The sequence below is a fragment of the Miniopterus natalensis genome, chromosome 13 (assembly GCF_054644295.1).
Source record: "Miniopterus natalensis isolate mMinNat1 chromosome 13, mMinNat1.hap1, whole genome shotgun sequence".
In the NCBI taxonomy this organism is placed as follows: Eukaryota; Metazoa; Chordata; class Mammalia; order Chiroptera; family Miniopteridae; genus Miniopterus; species Miniopterus natalensis.
Genome location: NC_142093.1, coordinates 12,786,455 through 12,810,483, shown reverse-complemented (window position 1 = coordinate 12,810,483; position 24,029 = coordinate 12,786,455). Strand labels below are relative to the sequence as shown.

General features: G+C 47.5%; 1 protein-coding gene across 1 annotated transcript in view; it reads left to right on the top strand.

The window, feature by feature from the left end:
• The window catches only part of ALK (ALK receptor tyrosine kinase), a 511,088-nt gene that overhangs the window by 445,857 nt on the left and 41,202 nt on the right, over nt 1-24,029 (top strand). The window contains exons 10-11 of the mRNA XM_087823828.1: nt 7,432-7,526; nt 7,694-7,822. Coding sequence (XP_087679954.1) covers nt 7,432-7,526; nt 7,694-7,822 — 224 coding nt within the window. The remainder of the gene's footprint in view (nt 1-7,431; nt 7,527-7,693; nt 7,823-24,029) is intronic.

Sequence of the window (24,029 nt, the reverse complement as noted above, 5' to 3'; positions counted from 1 at the left end):
GCCGAGGGTTAAGTCAAGGACCTACAGGTAATTAAACACAGACGCTCCTCCTTAGGGGTCCTGCTTCCACCTCCTTTCACTTCACCAGAAAGTACCCAGTGAAGATGCTCAGGTATGAAATGGTTTTAAACTCAAAAATCATCCGGGCATTATGTGTTTGTATGATGAATTTAAGTGACTGGAGAAGTGTTGTTAGCTGTCACATTGTCAGCAAACATATATTAAGTCTCTGACAAGTGCAGAAGATGGAAAGGGGTGTGTGACCCGGCCCCTTGTGGGGTCACAGGGCCTGCATGATTAGGGGGACACAAAGCATATGCATTGAGAGGCAAACAGTAACACAGGAGCCATTGTGCAGGGTCCCACAGAGCATGACCAGTGTTCAAGTGGCTCAGTGACCTCCGTGTGTCAGGGGAGCCGCCATGAAGAAAATGGGACTATGATAAGATGGAACTCAAGGAAAATTTAGGTCTTAGGGAAATGGGAAAGGGATGGGGCATTCCAAAGGCCATCGGGATGAGCAGAGGCTTGGAGGCAAGAATGTTTTATGTGGGTTCAACCAGATTGTGTCAGAGAATCCTGAGCAATCGCCTTGGGAGAGGGCGAATGTGGAGATTGGTCTCTGGGCTGTGGGGGTGGAGAGACACTGAGCACAGAGATCAGCTGGAAGCCCTGGGTCAGCCCTGAGAAGAGGGGGAGAGCTGTGGCTGGTGGCTCAGCAAAGTGATATGCAACAAGGCTTTGATATAGACAAATCAAACATTCATAACTTTGGAAGGATCTGGCCTTGTTTCTGTCTCAGAAAATATCCCAGATCACTGGAGCAAGGAGTAGATTAGCAATTCTGAGCTTTAAATACTATTTCTAACACTGATTTACTATGACGTTTGGGACACGTTGTTGCTTTTGATTGCTGCATTTCCATGATCAAGAGTGCAAAGCAGTGAGACAGATCTGCCCGAGGAGCCTGGTTTAAGTAGTCACTCAAAACAGCAGTAAGGGGATGAACCCCTTTAGAATAATGGGACATTCAGATCTGCTCAAGATTTGCCTGGTAATATCCACAGCTCAGTTTACAAGTCAACAGATGCATATGTTTTCTGTAACTCCTAGTGCCTCTGAAAACGTAGCCCTATGTTCCCAGCCCCTTCTCTCCCCAGGCAGGAAGTTTAGAATTTAAGGGATAACCAGGTTGCTGATATTTGAAGAGAAGCAGAATCCAATTCTCTGTCTGCTATTCTCCAAGAACCTCACTGATGCTCCTGGCTTTCACCCTCACCTCCATGCAGATAGCTCATAGTCTCTGTTTCCACCCGAGTCCCAACCTGGGTGTCCAGCAGCCTGATTGGCATCCTACCCGCACCTTGAACACAGCCCCACAGCCACACCTGGTCCTGAGCGATTCTTCTGTCCATTGCTCTGCATTCTCCTGGGCATCCAGTTCTTCCAAAGTCTTTCTTGACTTCTGCTCTCTCACTGCCCACATTCAGTGTTTTCCCTGGGTTTTGTAGATTGTAGCTCTATGAGGGAAGAACCAAAAGGAACTTTAGTAATCCCCTAGTCAGTGTATAATGTGAATTATAAATCTGTGCAGATTCCTTAAGGTCGAGATCTATGAGTTCTGTATGTCTACTCCCAGCTCTAGACACAGTGGCTGGTTCACAGAAAGTGCCCAAACAATCTTTGCAGAGGGGGAGACATGCAACTTATACCACTCCCTGGAGAAATACAGATTTCTAATAAAATGTAATATAAAACAGGAACAAGGAACTGGATCCCCCATGTTAAAGAAGGGCACCCACCGGGGAAATACCCATATGACAGATTTTTAAAACCAAGGTAGCACTGAACAAGTTTCAGTGACTTGCCCAGAGTCCCACCAAGTATGTAGCCCAGTGTTCACCCCACTCTTCCTTTGAAACTCAGCCTCCACCAAACAGAGAAGGCTGCTCATTCACCCACATGAAGATACTTCTGTCAAGGGAGAAAAGACCCCTTTTGCTGTGTCTTTTCACCATGGGAAGTGCCACCATCTCGGCCCTCCAGGCCACCGGCCAGCACCGCAGCAAGGGCAGTGGGCAAGGCCAGGGTTGGAAATGTCTGTGTCCGAGACAGGTGGAGCAGACATCCCAGCCTCTCTGAGAAAAGTGGATGCAGGCACTTTTTAGCTCCAGATAGCCCTCCATGTCCCCTGTCGCTCTAAGGGACTGACTGTATTTCTCCAATATGGAGTTCGTAAGAGACTAAATGAGATTAAAGAATTGGCATGGCTCTGCAAGGATAGTGAAAGAAGTTGCCTGGGATGTGAGAAGCCTGACTCCCATCTTGCTTCTGCAACTGTCTCCCTGTGGAACCAGGCAAGTCAGACGGTGCTCCCAAGAGGTTCCTGTTCTTTTTTCTTCGCTGGCCTTCCAGACACCATCTAGCTCAGTGACTCCCACAGAGCATCCCTCCCCCACCAAGTACATTACTTCTCTTTCCTCAGGGCACTTGACACAGTCTAGCCTCTGGGACAGGTATTTTTTTGTGCACGGGCACCTCTCCTGCTGGGCCAGGGCCAATATGGGAACCGTAAACCCTCAGTCTGAGCCTGCAAAAGTGAGCACAGCCAGCCAAGGCCTGGAAGCCTGGGGTTCAGGACGCTGAAGGGTCCGCGTGATTCTTCATGTTTACTCACACTGACCAAAAGTTCATTTTTTCCCCATTACACTCCCAAGGGCTTCCTGATTCATTGTGAAAAATCTCTAGGGCCCTTGTATTAGAGTCCCTCTCTATTGACTTTCTCTCACTGCCCTTGGTGTTATTAAGACCAAAGGGGAAATCAAGTCAAGTGATGGTAAATTACTTCTGAGAGTGGGGGAGATCGTGCTCCCACTGCTGAGTCTGGCCTTGAATGTCCAGCCACCCCACTGTACTGCACAGGAGCCAAAGACTCCTAGTGGCAGGCACACACGTCCATCCCTGGCCATGCCGATCCAGCCAGCGCTGGCCTCGGGACCCAAAGCTGGCCGTGGGCTCCTCCTCTTGGACTGGTAACCGAAGTCAATTACACAGACAATAGGATGGATCAGCCAGGCTTTTCATCACATACATTATTCTAATAGAAATGCATACCGCGACCCAAGCTTCGTGACAGTCCATTTCAGAAGCCTGTCGAGCAAATCAACTGTGCAGTGAGAAATCGGAGAAGGTGGCTTCCTCAGCAGAATCTGCCAGCTCTCTCCTAGGCAGCCAGAGCCCAGACGAGCCCCAGCTGCAGGAAGGGGTGCGGGCACTCCCTCCTTCTGAGTCTACTGGATGGTTGACAGAGGAATCTTAGACATGGGGCCCATCTGTCAAATGCCTTCTACCCAGTCTGGCCATTTCGTCCTGCCCTCTCTCCAAATCATTCCCATTCCCTCAGTCCACGTTCAGATACACACCTTTTTGTCAGCTACTGACAATCATTAAGTGAACTTAATTGGGTTTGTCAGTCCCTAAGGCTAGTGGGTGGAAATAAGGCATTATTTTCACTGTCCATTAATGGCCTGTTGCCTGAACTAGGCTGAGCATTTTTCGAGCTCTGAGTGAGCAGCACCAGCACTTTCTATGCAGAGATCTGCCCTGGGTATCTGGGAGACGCCCAATTCCAAGGCCACCCCTCTTAGCCTGGCCCACTGCCCAAATGGCCACCTCCCAGAATCCCCTGGGGCCAACTTTCAACAGGCCTCTTTGTAAAGCTGAGCAGCAGGGAGTCAGGGGTACATTCTGTATGAAAAGCCAGGCTCCACCAAGATCTCTATCCAGATCTGTTTTAGCAACAAGCTGCAAACTCCACCAGCTGGAAGAAAAGAGGAAAAACAACAACCCTCTTAATTAAAAGTGTCTTCTTTAGAGAAAACCAAGGAGCTGAGCAGGTGTCAACCATTGAGGGACAGGGAGTGAAGTTTCCAATGCTAAGGGCTAGAAAGAGGGGAGCTCAGCTGCCATGTCCTTAAGCACAGATCAGTGAGGGAGCTGGAGGAGGCCGGAGGAGCTGGCTCTCCTCTCCTCCCTGCCCCGCCACCCACAGAGAGGGAGGGCACGGCTTTTCTAGCCCTGGGGCTCAGCTTCCTTTCCCCACACAGAGGTAAGGCTTTGGGGCAGGGGCAGGGGAGTAACCTGTACGTTCATCAGAACCACCTGGCCCCTGCGATCCTGGCAGTATTGGACCTGGCTTTCCCTCAGAACCAGAGAAGTTCACCTGGTACATGCTAGAACTTTCCTTCAGATCAAGAGCACACCACCCAATACGTGCTAGAATGTCCCCTTAGTCCCAGAGTGGTCCCCCTGGCACATGCTAGAACTCGAGACCTGAGGCATGGCTCACTCTGGAGAGTAACTTGGTATCTGTACTTTGTGTGTATGTTGGGGGAGTAGGGGGAGGGGGTCAACAGAAAAGAGTGGTTGGGCCAGAAAGACTCTGAGAGCCTTGAGGAAGTCTCACCCATCTCCATCAGGGAGATGGTGAGTAGAGCCAGGAGCAACCTCTTCTTCCCCCAAGGTTCAGGTAAAGGTGCACAACCAGGCACCATCCAAACCAGAGAAGCCTGAATCTAGGTGGGCCCAATAGCCACCTCCTGGCCAGTGGCCCTACAGGAAAGAAACTCCTAGATGGTTTTGCTGTCCCCTTCCTGCCCCACTGCCTACCATCCCCAGACCCTATTCCCAAACCGCTCTGCTCCACCCCTGCCCTTCCCACACCCTTTGTCCCACCTGTCCCTTCCCTGTAGCCTCTGGACTCTGGCATCTGGGGAGGGGCTGGCTTCCTGGGTAGACGGAGGCAGTGTCGCATGTTTTCATCTGATTCGACATCTGATGGAGTCTTCTCTGATTGTCAGGAGTGTTCCTGACTCAGAATACGTGCAATTCCCAGTGTCAATCAAACTCTTTCAAGCAGCAGCTGCCACTGCCATTGCCTTACAGAGCACTTAGAAACTCTGCTGTTTAGAAACGCTCCCAGCCCCGGCCTGCACCATGTCATCCATGCTAAGAGTCCCAGTGGCTGGTTGAGAACTTTGCAGCTCTAGTCTCTTGATAATAAAGCAGGTAGGAGGGGAGACGTTTGGTTCTCTGGAAGGGTCCTTTTAGGGGAAAACGGATTTTTGATCCCCTTCCCCCATGCTTGATAGGCACATATATATAATTCACTGGCTCAGTTACCCCAGGCCCACAGGGACGGCACACCCGTGATGCAGCTCAGCGTTGAAATCAGTGCCCAGTGTGGCCCCTTGGCCTACAGATGTCAGATTAGGAGATGACCTAATTAGAAAGTGGAGAATCAGGAAGGTGGGCTGTGGGCCCCCTACCCACTGCTGTGCAGGAGCATCGGACAGCTTTGCCTTCCTGATGCTTCCACCCACCTAATTCTTTCCATGCACCATCCAAGATGCCTGGGAGCAGCATCTCCCTAACCAAGGCAATTGCTGTAAAGAGAAAAGACAGCAGTATTAGGGCCCTCATTTGCCACTTGGGAACCCCAAGCCTGGCTGTGTCCAGGGTCACATAGGCTCAAGCCAGGAACTTATCTATGGACCATGTGCCTCATGGAGATCTGGGAACTGGAGCTGTAACCTGGCCAAGGCTTGGAGAAGCCCCCTGAAGGTGTGTGCCACACACGTGCCTCTCACAATCTGCACCTTCTCCCACGCCCCTCACTCTCAAGCCAGGGGGCCCTGTCCTGCTCTGACCCATCCCTTGCTCCAGCTGCTCTGCTGGAGATGCCCTCTCCTCGCTGCCCGCATCCACACCCACATCCACCTCCCCTGTGACGTGCTCCCTGTCTCCCCAGGTTGGTGGAATTCTCCTTCCTCTGAGGTCTCAGAGCATTTTATCTGCATCTCATGGGGCATCTCCCTCCTTCTGCTGTATTCTACACTCGTGTGTACATGTCCTCCGCTAGACAGGAAGCAACTTGCATGCAGTGTTCCTGTGGGAGTTCTCTTACAGCCCCATGGGCCTGTGTCCTGTGTGTCCTGTGCCCTCTCTGCCCTGCCGCCTCTACCCTGTCAGCCTCCCATTCCCGCCAACCCTGCCTGCCAACTCTATTGTCTGGGCTCCCTTTCTCTCTCCTTTTGTTCCGATAGCTTTATTGAGCTACAGGTGTACATGTCGATGACTTTCAGCAAATGTACCGAGTTGCACAAAGAGCACCACCATCCATTGTTAGAATAGTTTCATCCCCCAAAAAACGCTGTGCTGCTTCATAGTCAACGCTGTTCCCACTCCCAGCCACAGGCAACCGTTCATCTGCGTCCTGTCTGTGGATTTGCCTGTTCTAGACTTTTCATGTAAATGGAGTCATTTCTATGAATGGAATCATGAGGTCTTTAACTTATTGTCCGGCTTCTTTAACCTAGTGTGATGTTTTTGAGGTCCATCTACTTTGCGGCCTGTATCCTGGTCCATTCTTTTATATTGGGGAGCTGTACTCCATCGAATGGCCATCCCCCTGGGGCACCGGTTCCCTCTCTCGATGTTCTAACGTCCACACCAGAGACTGCACACCCTCCTGCAGGTCATTCCAGGTTGACCTTCCGAAAGAGGGAAAGGTTTTTAAAGTTCTCTCTTCACAGCAGGAAAGAGCTGGTTGACTAACAGCCCTCCAGGAAGATGAGTGCCCAGGAGACAAATGAACCAAAGGTGTTTTCTGTTTATCCCACTCTGTGCCTTCCCTGGCCACGGTCCTGGGACCTGACCCTGCAAAGCCGTGAGAGAGGTGGAAAGCAGTACCTCAGTGAGTTTACTGTGAATACTTATGGCCCACTCTGTGTTGTTTACAAACACCCCCAGGGCTCATAGTCAAATCATTTCATATTTAACTACCAGTTGGGAACTACATAGACCAACCCCAGTGGGAACTGATGCTGGACACCAAACCCTTGAGGCCTCTGCTGTGTGACCTTTGACTGACCCTGCTGATTGACCTTTCAGTTTGTGGATAATGGGGAAATTCTGGGGGCACCAGGGAAGGAGCCAGGCAGCCTAAAGCAACAGGTAAGGGACTCTCAAGGGACAGTGGCTCTTTATCAGTTGGTACAGAAGCATTTTAATATTTTAATAATGATTTCAACTCCACCGGGGAGTACCAGCTGATCATCAAGCCTACCCATGTCCACCCACCCTACACACCAGAAAATGAAAGCTCTCCCAGAGTTTCCAGGAGTCCTATACCCAAGCCCCAAACTCCAAATTGGATTTACATGCAACAGTCCCTCAGAACAGGCAGCGCTTTGTGCGGGAGGAGTAGGGGGAGATGTTGACTGCTTCCTCGTGCAGCTGCTCTGAGACTAGGTAGGGCTGATAAACTCTGATCATGAACACTACCGCAGCACCCTTTTGCTGGATGCCGAATCCTAAAACATGGCCAACCCAGGCTGTTCCTCACACACACCCCTCTTAACAAACGTACAGGTTCTGGCTGCTGATTGTCGCATGGTGGGAACAAGGATCCAGAGCCACCGTGGCTTTTGACAATATCTCCGTCAGCCTGGACTGCTACCTCACCAGTGAGTTCACCCTGCCCTTGGCCCATGTTCTCCAACCCAGGCTACCCCGGGCCCCCCTGTCCCTCTCTCACCTAAGCCCACCTTCCCCCAGCTTCCCGGGGGCATACTCACTCTCTCCCTGAGGCTGAGCCTCACTTAACCTAGCCAATGGGCCTTCTCTATTCTAGTCAGTGGGGAGGACAAGATGCTGCAGGATACGGCACCCAAATCAAGGAACCTGTTTGAGAGAAACCCAAACAAGGAGATGAAACTCTGGGAAAATACACCAAGAGAGACCCCCATCTTTGACCCTACAGGTAAGGGTTCAATTTACAAACTTGAGCAAAGTAATTATTTGTTGCAAAAGGCAGAAGAGAGACATGTGCTATGCTGGGGTAGGGAGCTAAGTTTAAAGAGTAAAATGCCAACCCTTAGAAGGAGCCTGACCTGCCTCTGGCTATGGGCTCCAAGAGGAAGCTGTTTGGTTCTCTCACTACCTGGGCAAACGGAGCTTCTGAGAGTTGTGGGAAGGAGCACTCTCCTCCATGCCCAGGAACACCCAGGCCCTGGCACAAGCAGGAGAACCCAGCTGGTGTCCTCTCCTCAATGCAGTGCCTTGAAACCATTCCCCATTCACTGAACAAAACAAACCTTCCATCGGATTTTTCCTCCTCATGAAAGGGTTGGGCTCAAGGCCAAGGTTATCTGTTACACAAAGGCAGGCTAGCCCATCATTGGTAAAGCCCTAAAAGCATCAGGTTCAACACATTTCCCCAAAGCTCAGCTCCCCTCCAACGCTGCCTGATTCAGCAGCCCCCAAGCTAAAGGACTTCTCGTGGGAGCCTCTGCTGCTTCAAACACAGGCCTCTTGAGCCTCTGTCCCTGTACCATGGCTGTGACTTCTCAGCTACTCTTTATACAGGAGGAAATCTCTTGGGGTCAGTCTCAAACCCCATATGATGTTGCTCAGCACTCATTAGCTTTGGAAGCCCAGCCCCAGGGAAGCTCATGAAGGCATCCTGGCCCACACCCGCAGGTCAGGGGTCCCCCAGCTGAGCGGTGGGGCCTGGACACGTGAAGCTTCTTCCAACATGAGTCACCTGAAGAAGCAGGTGCACAGCACACAGCTCACCACACACTTTCCTGTAAAAGATAATTCCTTACTAATAATAGATAGATCGATCAATAGATAAATCTCTCATTTCTACTTATAAATGTGAAATGCTTGTTTACTGCAAAATACCAAAAAAAGGAGAGGCTTATACCTTCAAACTGAATTCATTGACTTTCAACATATTATGTAAATATCAGCTTCACTTCATTCTTGAAGACATACTTTCCTTTCTCTCCTCTGGAAAGCTGCCCAGGACTAACTATGCCGCCCTAACTCTCGCCTGATCTCCCAGCTCCACACCAGGGGAAAGAGTGCACTGCTCTTCCCATCACCTCTCCCCTTTCCTCTCTTCACCTTGAACTAGAACCTCAAAATACCCTTTCATTTCCCACACAAAGGGAACTTGGCCTCTTAACTGCAGTCTGTTTCCCAGCCCTGCCTCATGGTTCATGAGGGAGGAGCCTGCTTTAATCATTCATCGGCCGGCCCGCCACCCCACCCCACTGAGCTGCCTCCCTCACTTCCCGGCCTTGGTCATCCACAGCTCCTGCGATAAATTCAGGACATGCTCAGCAAACATCGCGGCGAGCAGTCACCCCGCCTAACCACAGCACCGACTGTGTGGCAGGGGTTCCAGAAACACTTATTGATTGACTGGTGGGCCCTTAATGCTTGAGCTCAGTCCTCAGATGCCAGCTGCCGGCTCCCCTGCAGCCAGCATTCAGGAACCAGCCATCCACCCTGCCTGACTCCTGGGTTTATTGCCATATAACTCGCACTGTCCCTAAAGGGCTGATCGATAAGGTTCGGGCCAATGGCCACTCAGATTAATGAAATCACGCAGCGATACTCCCCTACCACCTAAGATAAAATTACAAGAGACTGGCTGCTTGAGAGGCTGGAGGTGACAATGGCTGGAACACAGCCTCCTCTAGCGAGAGGCCCCAGCCTCAGAGCAGGAGTGACGGCAGATGGCTTTGGGTCAGCACTCTGTCTCCAGACCACCCCAACTCAAAGGGAAGAGAACACTGAGCCTGAGGCTCCTTGGGAAGGCTCTAGAGAACCGAATAGACAGCCAGTGCTTTCCCAGGATCCACTGCCACGTTGGGGAGCAGCTCAGGTGAGGGAGAAGCTGAGGCGGCTCCCAACACTCCTTCCCCTGCCGTGTTTCAGTAGCAGGAGGCATCTCTCCCCCAGCCTGACAGTTCTCCCAGTCCCCCCTCACTGTAGACCCCAGCAGTGTGTGGTGGGGGTGCCTCTATCTTCATCAGGAGGGTTTATAAGGGGGAAGGGAGCAGGGTCTCCTTTCCCCACCACCCACAGGACAAGGTGCACCAGGCCCTCTGAATCAACACTGGCCAGGACTCAGCCCCACGGTCAGGGAGAGCAGGCTGCCACCCCTGGGGCCGTGTTGAGGCCCACTCTCACCGGCCGTAATCTGGACCCACCCACAGTTCTTGCACAGCCTTCTGAGAGCAGGTCAGTGCTCAGAGATGCTGCGCAGAGCAAGATCCAGGTCAGGAGCTCAGGGAACTCATAGATTAGAAAAGGGGAGTACAGGTAGACAACGATTATGGCTGAGTTACATGCCTACAGTGAGAGAAGTGTGGGGCAGAGGGGGGCGTCCTGGAGGAGGAGGGGGTCCTGGAGGAGGGGAGGTCTAGCAGGCTCATGGAGAGGCCGTGGTCAAGAACAACCACCAGGGCAAACATTGGCCTGGCACCCACCTCCCGCGGGCCCAGCACAAAAGGGGCGAGCTGAGCCCATGCTCACTGCTCTGGAGCTTCTGGCCCAAGGGAGTCAAGTGGCCTGGGAACTGGCAGATCACAGCCTGCAACTTGAAGCTTAACCCAAACTCAGAGCTCCTACCTGGGAGGCTCCCCCCGTGGAGAGGAAGGGAGGTCCGTGAGCACACCTGACCTTGGGCTAGGGAGTTCCACATGTCAGCTCCTCCCATCCTTCCTATGGCCCAGGGACAGCTGCTGCTGTGACCACTGTAGGGAGGAGAAAGATGATCTAGAAGAATGTAAGTGACCTACAGCTGGTAAGGAAGGGGACCAGGATATGGCCTTGAAGTCTACATTTTCTCAGCCTGCTAAGCTACTTCTGAGTATCCAAGCCTCCAATCATAGATTCACACACAAAAATGAAAAAGAGGGGCTAGCGCATCCCAGATGAGAGCCCCTGCATGACCAGTAAACAAATCAATTGTTGGAGGAGACAAGATAATAAGATTTTCTCCCCAAAGTTCAGTGCTGTCCATCTCTGCTGGGCTGGAACACGGGCGGCTGGTGGCATTTCAGCTCCCTTCCTGGCAGGTGCCAGAGCAACTCCTGGGAACCCAAAGGCAGTTTCAGAAGACTGTCTCTCACAAAGCTTCCAGATTTCCCCAAACGCTCCTCACTCCGCCGAAGCCAGCCCTCTCCTCTGAGGAGGGCCTAGTCCTCGGGGTCTGGGGGTTCCCTCAGCCCCCAGCCCATGGGCAGAGCTGAGCATCCAGGCAGGGAAAAGCCCAACCAGGTGCTTCACAAACCATTCTTGGAAGCCTGAGTCACTTTAGCTAATCAGAAAAAAACAGAGAGAAAATGGGGCAAGTATTAAGTCTGAGAAAATTACATTTGTCAGCTTTGCACATACAATTACACTAACCAAATGGTTGGGATAATGCAATCACAGAGCTGCAGAGCTCGCTGGCGCTCTCTCTCTCTTTCTCTAATAAACATTAGGGGTGAGGAGGTGCGAGCAGGCTCCGCCAGCCTGTCTCTCTCTAAAAGCCCAGGTAAGGACAGGCAGGACCCCCAAGGCCGGGCAACCCGGCCTCAGCTTCCTTACCCCCCTCTCCTACAAGCTCACAGGTTGTGTAAGGAGAGTGGAAAGGAATCAGCTCAGTTTAATTGAGAACCAGCCTAAACCTTGGGTCCAACCCACAAGTAACCATAACTCATGGAGTCCTGGCATCAAACCACAGTCTTGGCTCTGAGTTGGTGGGTGACAGCTGGTTTACCATTTTCTGAATACACATCTCTTTCCAAACGGGAGGTGGAGGGCAATTAAAAATACATAGGATCATGAAAAGACTGGGCCAGGAGTCAGAATCCCTGTGCCTGGCCCAGGCTGACCTGCACTAGCCAGGTGTGATCCTGGGTGGGCTCACCTCTGCACACCTCCCATCCCTCATCTGGGTGCCTGGACATGTCGGCACACACGCAGGTAACAGAGCTCATGTAAGAGGGGCTGATGTGAACAGACAAGGGCAGGAAAATTGGTATTTTTTAGAGTCAAGGTTTGAGGTAGACAGTCTCCAGTCCCTCCCCAGTCCCAGCCCCAGGCCCAAACCCAGACCCAGACCCAGCCCCAGCCCCATGGTTCTGAGGGTAAAGGGATATGCGGAAGGGAGCCAGAGCTTTATTTGGCCCAGCTCTCTCATTAACCCAGGGCACTGCTGATGTGCCCAGAAGGAAGGGTGACAGACTGTCCATTCCCACATACGCTCCTATGATTCAAGAGCAGATGCCAATTCCAATGAGAAAGTTTTATGTGTTTCATATAAATTGATTGGGTCTATTTCTGCTAAATGCATTATCCATTCACCGCAGAACAACTATTACAGTTAATCGAATTTGTAGCTGGAGCCATTACGTTCCAAGCACGCCCTTCTGGGGATGACGGCATTGCTGGAAGGCAGACCTTGCCAGCCAGCCCCCCTCACTCAGAGCCTGTCCTCTCACTCAACAGGGGTCTTCCTTTCCAGCAGAGCCTCTCCCACTCAGGCCCTGCAGCCCAGCCAAGCTCACTTCAGCAGCACACCCAAGAGTAAAGATTTACCCAGTTCCTAAATAAACAAATGTATTCTGATCCAATTTCAAAAGTCCTATCACCTTACACTTGTTGGCACTGCAGGCAACCCCCTGCCAGGCCAGGGCAGACAGGAAGCTGGGATTGCTACCGTAGTCATAGCTCCTCGCTGTGAGCCAGTTTTGGAGGCAGGAGGCCCAGGCATTGGGAGGAAAGGAAACAAGTAACGGTAGAAAGGCCTGAAGCCCCACTCACTCTGGGGGAACTCAGACTAGGCTCTTGGGTTCATTGCATCGTTAGCAGCTTTCCCCAGAAATGCCAGTGACAGGATCTGGGACTTCGTGGGTGCAACAGTGAGCAAGTTGGCCAGCAGCAACAGAGATCCAGCCCATGGTTTCTCCAGGTGTGTCCTCACATCATTGCTCTGGTCACCTGGCTGGGAAAAGGGGACCCTCAAGTGCAGCGCATTAAGAATACAGATTCCCGGGACCTGCAGGCTTGTACAATCTGAATGTCTAAGAACCAGAGGTCAAACTCTGCATTTTTCATGAGCTCTTAAGGAAAGCCTGATTTGGAACAAAGTTTTAGGAACCCCAGACGGCAGCCCACCTTCCTCATATACATGAGGAGCCTGGGCCTTGGGAAGGTGAGGAGGTGGCTCAGAGCCACACGGCATCCATGTAAGGTTCAGCTCTCAGGCAGCCAAGGCCTTGCACAATGCGGCTTCCTCTTCACACGGCGACAACAGGCCCTAGTCACTGAGCAGCCTGCACGCCGGCAACTGTGGGGGGCTCTCCCCTAGGCAGTATCTCATTTACTGGTACATGATATGATCCCCCTTTTACAGATGAGGTAACTGAGGCCCACAGAGGTTAAGTAACTTTGCCCTAAGTCATACAACTGATGTAAAAGGATAAAGAATTGGCTTTTTTAAATGACATAAAAACATAAAGTTTTCTAAGCCAGATAGCATTTGGAAGGGCACGGTTGTGATACAGAAAGATTAACGGAATCCCACTGTTGGAAAGGTCTCCCGGAGGAATCTCCAATCTCTGAGACCCTGTTTCTAATGCCAGTGTTTGCTCAAACAGAGCACGTCTGCATCTCACTAATATTCACAACAGCGCTCTAGGCACACGATGCACCACGCGTGCACACGCGTAAGAGAGCTGATAATTGCAGCTAATTGTGTCCCTCTGTGGCCCCAGCCTTCACTGGTGCCCGTGGACCGCACTTTGCCAGCACCCATTCAACTCGGGATAGCAACTGGAAGGGCAGGGTTGACAGTGGGGCCACAGATACAGTCCTTGGGAGCTGTGAGGGCACTGGTCGTTCCCCTGCTCGGCTGGCCTGCGATTTAACCAAGTTCTTGGTGTTCTCTCTTGCTTTACTAATTTTAGATTCTCGTCTATTTATAGCAAGCAAACTAGTGATGACGCACGAAGCACCGGCCTTAACAAGGCTCGTGGGCCCCCTGTCACTGCAGCAGGTTCCGAGCCCTCCCGAAGAGGATGTCGCTCTTCATTTGGGTGCATCCCCCCTCCCCCAAACTCATCTGTGCTCCAGGAGGAGAGGTGGCATGGAACTAATTCGGATTCATGATCCCCATTACTGACGCTAAGGAGTCTCTTCCAGTGCAAGTGGCTTTCCCTGCTGGAGATCCAGCCAACCTCCCTATGGGGCAGCCAACACCGAGGCCCAGGGGCTGCTTGATTGAAAGGGAGAGAAAGCACTTCCACGGGGACCTGGTAGTGGTGACAGGCTGGAACTGGAGGCTCCCTGGCAGAGCACGCACCTGCAACAGAGCTTCCCAGGTGAATGCTCATGCTTGCAGGCTGCTTCCTTTCAGCCGTACATGGTCCATGGTTACTAAGCACGTTCACCGTACCTCATTGATCCTTCCAGGTTCCCCTGGGCCCCCCGAGGATGGACAGGACAGTCAGGAAGCAACATGGCATAGTTTTTAGAGCACAGACTACCTTTGTTCAAGGCCCAGCTATGCCACTTACTTTAAGCCACTCCCTTGCCCTTTCTGTGCCTTTGTTTCCCCACCTTGAACATGGTGTTTACATCTCACAGGTGTGATGGAAGGATCACGTGAGTGAATAAGTGTCCAAGTTTACATGAGTCACAGCTATTTTCCCCATTGTAGAATTTCGGAAACAGAATCAGAAAGGTTATGCAACTGGCTCCACCAGTAAACTGCAAAGTCAGGGTCCAGGCTCAATCCAAAGTCTTCCTGCATAACCCCACCCCCCTAAAAATAATCCCAAGTGCCTCCTGGTTGCTGACCACAGCATGGGAGACGCTCTTGCTACATCCAGAGGGACCTGTTTCCTCTGTCCATTCAGGAGAGTTGACTCAGCGTTCAATGCAGAAGACATCATTGCTTTCTAGTCCATGTTTTTGCAATTCCCTGAATCCCAATTCTAAAATTAAAAAATTCATATAGATTTGAATTTGCTTTCACCAGCATGTGCTGTGGGCCTGCTCCATTGCTAAGCCCTGTGCTGGTGCCGTGGGGCCTGCAACTGAGAATGAGCCAAAGTGCCACTCTTGGAAACTACCACCCAGAGCTGGGGTCGCATAAGCCCAAGATGAAGCCACTGTTATTCCAGCACAAGAAAGACTCCGGTTCCCGTTCCAATTTCCATTCACACACACCTGGAATTAGGTCAGGAACCCCACTCCATGATTTGGACTTTACTCTGCCCTGGAGGGTGACTAGGTCCTCATCCAAGATGGGTGCTTTGCAAATTATACTGAACTGATGACCGTTTTTAAAAGAAATCCAGTGTCCTTTGAGAAAGCCAAGAATCAGTAGTGTTATGTTAGATCTGCCCAACCCTGGGCCCCACTGGACAAATAGTGCAGCATTATCCACCTCCAACAGACTCCAAAACGCCTCATGAGCCTCTAATCTAACACTATAGACTGGTGGTTGGAGTTACGCAAATGAAGACAAAATGTCTTAGCACTATTGCCACGGCTCCACTTAACCATGGAGAGGACCCATCATCTTTCTATCCCCTGGCTGGCCTGAGAAAACGTGGTGTTTTTCCCCATTTGCTTCAGGAAAGGTTACATAAGTGGGAGACAATAAATGATCCAGGACCTCTGGTCCCTGCACTCCTTGATTAGATCATTTAGCTTCAGGACCAGCAACACAAAAGGCCCCTCCATCCGTGCAAGTGCATTAAGCACTTGTTATTTGGGAAGTCCACTTGTAATTATTATCCTTCTCCCAGACCTGCTGGTTCTGCCTGCAAAACAACCCTGCATCCCCTTGGAGCCTGTTCAGCTCTCTGCTTGTCACAGTGAACCTCAGTGGCCCTGGGCAGATAGATGCTATTTTGTTTAAATTCATCTGGTCCTGGAGCTGGACAGCGGAACTAAGAGAGGAAAGGCTGCAATAATAACCCTAGGTCACAAAAGAGATTCCTCCCACTTGCTCCTTCACTGTAAAAAGGAAGAGCAACAAGAAATAGAATTACCTTAGCTGTCACTGAGTCGGGGAGGAGAGAGAGGACACTGGGAGGAGCTCAGCCCAGCCAGTGCCCTCCACTCTGGGTGCTTACACAAAAGATGAGGAGACCAAAGAAAGGGCTGGTTGCTGGGAAGGGGCATTGGGGTGACTGGATAGTTATCTATTGCTTGGTAACAAATGACTATAATGTAGTGGCTTAAAATGACACACATTTATTTTATTAATTTCTGTGGGTCCGGAAACCAGGAACAGCTCAGCTTGTCCTCTACTTCATAATTTCTCATAAGGTTACAATTAAGGTGCTAGCCAGGACTAAGGTCTCATCTGAAAGCTTGAATGGGGAAGGAGTCATCTCTCCAAGCTCACATAGTTGTGGCAGTACCTGGAGAAGCCAGGGGAGGGGGGAAGGAGGGTCATGGGGAGAAAGATAAATTTTTCAAACAAGTCCTAGGCAATTGGATTTGAGAGGGCTGATTTGTTTTTTATAGTGAATATTTACAGTTACTTCATAATAATGTGAGAGCAAATTTTATTCATTTAATTATTGTTTATTAAGGTAACTGACAGATTGAATGACCCTCTTCCAGGATCAATGTAAACAATAAGGAAAGTAAGGCAGCTCCAGCTTGTCCAGCAACCTAACTAAGAATCAGAAAAACTTCCAGGCCTCAAAATAGCTCCCTGGAAAAGAGGACTATTTCTTCTCCCTCGACCAGCTTTATGACTTTGGCCCTACTAGAGCAGGATTCCAGTATTATCTTACAGACTGCAGGCTCCCTGGATTTCAGTAATGTGGGTGCGAGCATGCAAATATGAGTGTGTGCTAGTGTGTGTGTGAATGAGAATGTGAAAGTATGTGCTGGCTCCTTGAGCACCTACCTCCTCTTTGCTGGGTAGTCATGGATTAGAGATAAAATACCTTTCAACAACCATCCATTTATACTACTAGACTCCTCTGGTTCGCTCCACCCTGTATTGCTCTCATTCTAAAACAGGAACTCCAAAGGGCCAAAGGTATTTCCACTGAACCACACTCAGGACCCCAGCATTCATGAGCTTCCACTTCTGATCTCTCAAGTGGGTTTGGGGGCTGGTATTTGGCCTACTCCCTTCTTTCTATTTTGTTCAGTTTTGTTTCAGGTTTTCATCTACCAACGTTTATTAGCCACCTTCTATGTGACCAGCACTGTTTTAGGTCCTGGAGAAAAAGCAGTGAACAAAATCAACTAAGCCCCACTTCTGTAGAGTTTACACACTAATTGGGGAGACAGACCACAAACAAGTGTTCAGATGACATAGTCTCAAATAGTGATGCGAAGGGGGAAAAAGCAAGTTGAGGAGACAGAGATGACAGAGCCAGGACTTGTGTTCTTCCTACCTCCAAATCACTGGGCCACTTAGGCGGCCTGCACCTCCATCCGCCCATCTGCTGGAGGTGTTACAGTCACAAAGGCCTTGTAAGGATTTCACCCTTTGTGATTTAGAACCAAACGATAAGCAGGAACTACTGAGAATGAACACCGTTGCCTCTCTCTCAGGAGCCAGTGGACCTTACAACAAGAGGCAGCAAATCCTAATACAACCCATATGGCCAAGCTTGGACCAAGGCTTTCTCTCCCAGTCTGGGGCCAAGAGTAGATAAGGGCAGAAATCAATGACTCTTTGGGCCTTGGTGGGGCAAAGCTTGGATTTGCACCACCACCACTTCCCACTTAATTCTCAAAACCAAATCCATTATGTGTAACCGCCAGATGGGTGAGTCCACAGCACCCATCTCAATATCGAGTACTTTAGTAACACAACTCTGACATGAAGCCAACTTGGGGATAACCACATTAGCCTGAGGCGTCCCTTAACTTAATTTTTACAGTTCTGCTTTCGGGATAGTGTTTTTCCCTGTGACCTTTCTCTTCTCTCATGTGTTACTGACTTTCCCTCAGGGATCAGGGGGTGGCTGAGAACACAGCACAGCAGCCATCACAGGCACCATTAAAAACTCCCTCAGATTGTTGGGCGTCAGAGCTGTTTAGGCTAATTCAGTTCTGATGGCAGCTTTTTATCTCAATAGCCCTGACTTGCTGCCCTGCTGTTGGGGAGCTGACTCACTGGGAGGTTCCTCTCAGTGAAACGATGATGACATCTGCCTCCTGGCAGAGAGGAGCATGGGTCTCTGGGCTTTGTTCCTGGGAGGCCTCAGCATTTTCAGGCATCTTGTCTAGAGAAACTGTGTGAAAGAAAAGGAGACAAAAATGAAAAAGAGATCAAGTGTGTGAACACAGCTAGTACAAAAGACAGGGCTGGTGTTATAAGTATTGATGTTACCACTTCCTAACTTCTCATAAAGAAAAGAAGAGACCAAATGACCAGAAAGCTTTGCACGAGTGAATGAGGTGTGTGTGTGTTGAGGGCAGGAAGGTGTACAAGTACATGTGCATGTACATGCAAACAAATTCAGTTTGAGAAACTAACTAGAACAACATGGAAAATTCATCAACCCAAGGATATATGCAACAAAATTTTTTATAAGGTATTCCCCTCCAACCCCAAAATGCAAGTGGGCAAGAACAAAGCACGAACAACCACAGGACCTGCATAATGTCAACACCTGAACAAGAGAAAGGTGAGGAAAGCAACAGGCTGTCTTACAAATCTGAGAACAGGAGAGATCCAAAATAGCTAACAGCTGTTTGCTAGAAATGACAGAAAGCCAATCTGAGAACAGCTTCTGAAACCAGAGAGGCTTTGGCCAGTTTAGTGTGTCGTGAGTGCAAGGAGCTCATGGCAAGATCTGAAGGAGCAAAAGCTTTCTGGTCATTTGGTCCAGGCTCCTTTCCAGGAAGGGCCCACACTGAGAAGAAATTTCTAGGAGTAAAATCAATATTGAGTAAGATAGATATAATAGAGAGAAAAAACAAGAGGGTTTCCAGATAAAAGTGAGGGAAAGAAACAGAGCCAGAAGCATCAGGGCGCAAACTGCTATATTTTTAAACACTATGTATTTTTTAAAAGAACAAGAAGAGTAAAGGGAACTCTGTGAAGTTAGAAAATCTCCTGAACCTTAAAAGTTCTGGAAAACTAATTTCATATAAAAATGTATAACAGAGAAGTATCAAGATCAGATCACATACAAAATTACAATAAGAATTTTTAAAGAGCATAGAGGACAGATTAACATCTGGACAGAAAAATGAAAGCATACCAAAAAAATGCCCACAGTAGAGATCAAAATTATAAACTTCTATCTCAAAATGAGCTAAATGACCATAAAATAATGATACAAGACGTGAACAATAACATGTCAATATTACAAAAAACTAGAAACTAGGTGGTAGAACTCAGAAAAGAATGTAAAATAAATGGAAAAAATAATTCAGAGGTGAAAACTAAATTAAAAGGAATGTGAAAGCAATTAAACACAATAGTTAATGCTTTACCAAAAATAGAAGGTGAAAAGAGAAAATTTTTTAAAAATCAAAAACATGACATGTCAAAGACTGGCAAAGAAGATCCAACACAGAGATAACAGGAGTGCCTGAAGACAAAAACAAATGCTGAAAGCTATAATTCAAGAAAAATGTTCTTATTTAAGCTACTTATTGAAAGAATACTTTTTGTATCTGAGATTATTGACCCAGAATGAGCAATACCAAAGAATATTCTCGTAAAATCACCAAACCGTCAAAGAAAAAAATACTTTGGGCACCTAAGAAAAAACAAGTGATTTATTAGAGACTAAAATTTAGATCATCATCAGAATGTTTTACAATAATAGTTTATGCCAGAAGAAAATAAAGTAGCACATGTAATATACTCAAGGGTAAAAAATACTATCAGCATCCAAGGACTCAAAGAATATTGCTCCCGCTTGGCCGGGCTTGGCTCAACTGTTGAGCATCGACCTAGGATCCAGGAGATAGTGGTTCAATTCCCAGTCAGGGCATGTGCCCGGGGTGTGGGCTTGATCCCCAGTCGGGGGCGTGCAGGAGACAACCGATCAATGACGACTTTCTCATCATTGATGTTTCTATCTCTCTCTCTCCCTCTCCCTTCCTCTCTCTGAAATCAATAAAAATATATTAAAAAAAAAAAAAGAATATTGCTCCCATGAGTCCTTCTTAAAGAATCTGTTTAAAACAAGCTACAGAAAACCAAAATGACTGAGATACCTCAGCATGACTGATACGAGTATTAAACACATAGTACTTAGAGAAGTAAGATTAAGGACTCAAGAGGAAAGAGTACCATGTGTAACTTCAATATGCCCAAACAGTGTAGGTAGAATACAACTTCAAGGAAATATAGGGGAATGGAGAGCACATATATTTAAAAATTATTTTAACAGATCTCAGTTTTTGTATTGGTGATGGTACTGTAGTAGTATTGTTACTCTGATACTATTGTGTGTATAATGAAGGATGAAGTAAATGAATAATTATAAAAGATTCTAATTCTATTAGAATGTTCTTGTGAGCTATGATTCTCAGTGTGGAAAAAGAAATAAAGATTAATATAGAAGAGGCTAAATTTAAAACTAGTGCTGAATTTGAGCTGGAAGTATCAATGTGAGCTCATGAGGTATTTTGTCATATACATATCTGTGTATTTCTGATATGTGTGTGTTTATACTGATACACATATATACACACATATATAGTATATTTCTTAGCTCTGTCACTAAAGAAGCCTAGACACAATCACCAATCCAGTAGCAATAAGTTTTGATAGCCCTCAGAATGTGTAATTAAAATACCTTTTGCCAAAGAAACAAAGGCTTTGGAGAAAATGGCTGAGACCAGGCCTAGGGAAGGCACATTTTGTCATACCAGATAGCAAAGAAGCAAAAGAGCTCAGGAGGCTTACCACAGACCAAAAATGTGACAATCTGAGCTTCTACAGGATAATAGGGGTCCATGAGAACTCAAAAATATGTTTAAATTCAAGGATTTATATCATATATAGACAACTAATTGGTCAACTTTAGATGATGATAGAGAACTAATTCATTATCTTAAAAATTATAAATAAGGAAGAAGAATTGAGCATTTATCCTGCCTTTCCTACATGGAAAACCAAGCAGTAGACAAGAGGAAGCATCTCTTTATAAGTGTATTCCAAATGATAGATAAGGAGGAAAGGTATCATTTGAGTATCGTTATTTTGCAACACCCAATAAATGGGCCTAGGCATTAAGCTTCTACAACTGCTAACATCAAAAAAGAAAGCAATAATCAGGCATTGGTCCATATCTAGAAGGGGGACTGCTCCATTGTTTAAAGAGTTGAGACAGATAGTAGAGATGTTTTAACCTCACAATGGCTACAATAAGTTCATTTTTTTTATTTCACCCTAATAAGGAGAACAACTTATTAATTTTCATCATTATATATTCAAAGAAGAGTTACCTTTTCCAATTTACAATAAGTAATGGTGTTACATACATTATGGATGATAAATGATTATATTTACTTTGATTTTGGCCCTGATTTTATTTAATGGGATCCATGATGGCCATCAGAATGGTTCGATAGGCCACAGATCCCGTGAAGTTCAGCTCAGTCAACAGATAAGGGTAAATTTCAGTTCCAAGAATCAGAATCAGAATGGTATAAAAGATCCTCATGAGCCATTGAGTGCGCTTCTGTGGTCCAACCACCTAGGCCTGCAGCATGCGGCAGATCCTTATCATTGTGATTAATGCTCATAGTGGAGACCTTATTTCCCTTTGCATTGTGCTTTATTTCTTTGCATTCAGTTGAGTAGATGAGATGGCTTAGCAATAGTAATAAAACCAGTACAATTACTGTCTAGCCAGTGTGTTTTTTAGCACTGTGCTGTATTACTAATTGATTTGTTTCTTCTTGAAGGGTTCTGCAGTATACTTAAAATGAAACCCAGTTCTTAATGGATTTTTCTTTACTCGAATGTCCATAACCAATCAGTATTTTGATGTTTGTGGGTTCTTTATACAATTTAGATGTGAGCAAATATTAAACTAGGCTTCCAGTGTGTGGTATAAGTAAGAACAAGATAAAACTTCATAAAATAGTTTTTTGTCTTTGTTTTTAAAGTAAGAAAGGAGGGAAAAGCCAACCTTCCTCCCTTCCCTGCCCACAATCCAGGCTCCTCCTTAGGGGCCATTTAATCCTCTCTAATACCAAATGTTGTTCCAAACACTTTGCTTAAGTCATGGTATAATACCAACAAGAAGTCTAAGTAGTAAGTGTTATTATCTCCATTTGTTCATATTAAGAAACTGAGTCTCATAGAACCTACATAATTTACCCCCAGCTTGCAGTTCATCCAGAGCAAAATCTAGGATGAGAAAACTTGGCCCACATGGGTCCAAAGCCCATGGCACTCTTCCTATTTCACCAGATGCTGCACCTGGCTCAGAAGTAGAAGCCCGGTGTCTCTGGAAATATCTAGAACCTTCAGAATCATATTAACTTAGGCTGAAGTCAGAAGTGGGTCCTGCTGAAAGTGAGAGGTTCAAGAAGGGTGCAATGCTCATACCTTTAGCTCTTCTTCAGCACACTCTTAAGGGAAAATTTTATGTTATATTATATTATATTATATTATATTATATTATATTATATTATATTATATTATTATATTATAAATTTATATTATATATACTATTACACTTGTCTGATCAAATGAAATATATATTCTCATATATAATTTTTAAATATATATTTTATATGTATATAAATTCTTTAATTTCCAGGACTGAATTGACTAAATGAACTCCCATGCCTCTACCCAGGTTGATGAGGCTGAAACTGTCCCCAAAGCCAGGCTACTTGCTGAGGCACAGACTAGGCCTGCAGAATAGACTTCGGGGGAAGACCGGATTCCTCAGCTCCTTTCCTGAGCTCTTCTTTTCTCCCTGCCCCTGTCCTTACCCCCAACTCACTAATTTAAATTCCTAGGAGCCGCTGGCAAGGGATCGGTCCATATTCACAGACACCCCCGCGGCCACATTTCTCATTGTCAGCAGCAGCACCAGCCTCGGGTGCAGGCAGGAGTCAGAGACACAACTCACGCCCTTAGAGCTTTGGACTTTCCAATGACCTTTCGTACACCTTGCTTCCTTTAAACCTAATGCCAGCCCAGCCTCTTTCACAGATGAAGGAACCCAATCCGAGCGATGAGGCTACCCCCAAACCCAGGTGTCCTTGCTGATTTCAAAGCCTGTGTCCTTTACATTTCATTCCCCTCCCCCGCCCTCCCCCCACCCCACCCCCAGGCACAGCCCAAGCACCGGATTTGGACAAGAGAGCTCTTCTGCTAAAATGCCTTCAGTAAAGAGTTATAACTTCGAATTAACAGGTTATCCCTTTATAATACAAATAAATCAGAAAGTTAACATTCAGCCATTCACATCAAAGATGAATGGATTCATCACCTCGCCCGTGAAACAACCTTCACAAACCAGATAGAAACCAACATCTTCATTTGAAAAAAATGAAGCGGAGAAAGTGTTGAGCACTCAAGTATCCATATGCAGGGAGCCCCAGTTAGAACTTCGGTCCCCTGACCTCAGCCAAGGCAGTGTCACAAAAGCCACCACAACTGGCCCAGTTTTCAGATGCTCAAGACTGCCCAGTGTAATCCCAATCTGATTGCTTATAGCTAGTAGCCCAAATTAACCTTCCATTTTTGCATCATAAAATTATTTGAAAGTTTTCCCAAAAATTTCACTTTAACGTTTTAGTGAGCAAAGCTATATATGCTCAAATTAATCTTTCCATAAATCTCCAATAGGTAGAATTTCCCTTCATCTCTTTAAAGGCAAGTCATTTCTTTAATCTTATCATGAGATTTGAAGTAAAAGCCATTTATCAAGAACACAATTTTTAAAAGTTTTCATAGGTTATTAAAATGTTAGCATTCTGGCCAACATGAAATCTGACAACTCCCCAAGACACAGCCTGGCTCAAAGGTAGAAAGTGTGAAAGGAAACGGCCCAGTGGCAGTGGAGGGGCGGAGTGTGCTAAGTGTTCCAGAGGCACCCCTCAAAGGTCATCTAAGGACATGGGGTGCTCCGGGTGAGGACAGAGCCCCAGGCAGTGGTGAGGGGCTTGGGAAAGGAGGGTAGGCACCAAAGACAATGTGACCCGCTTCC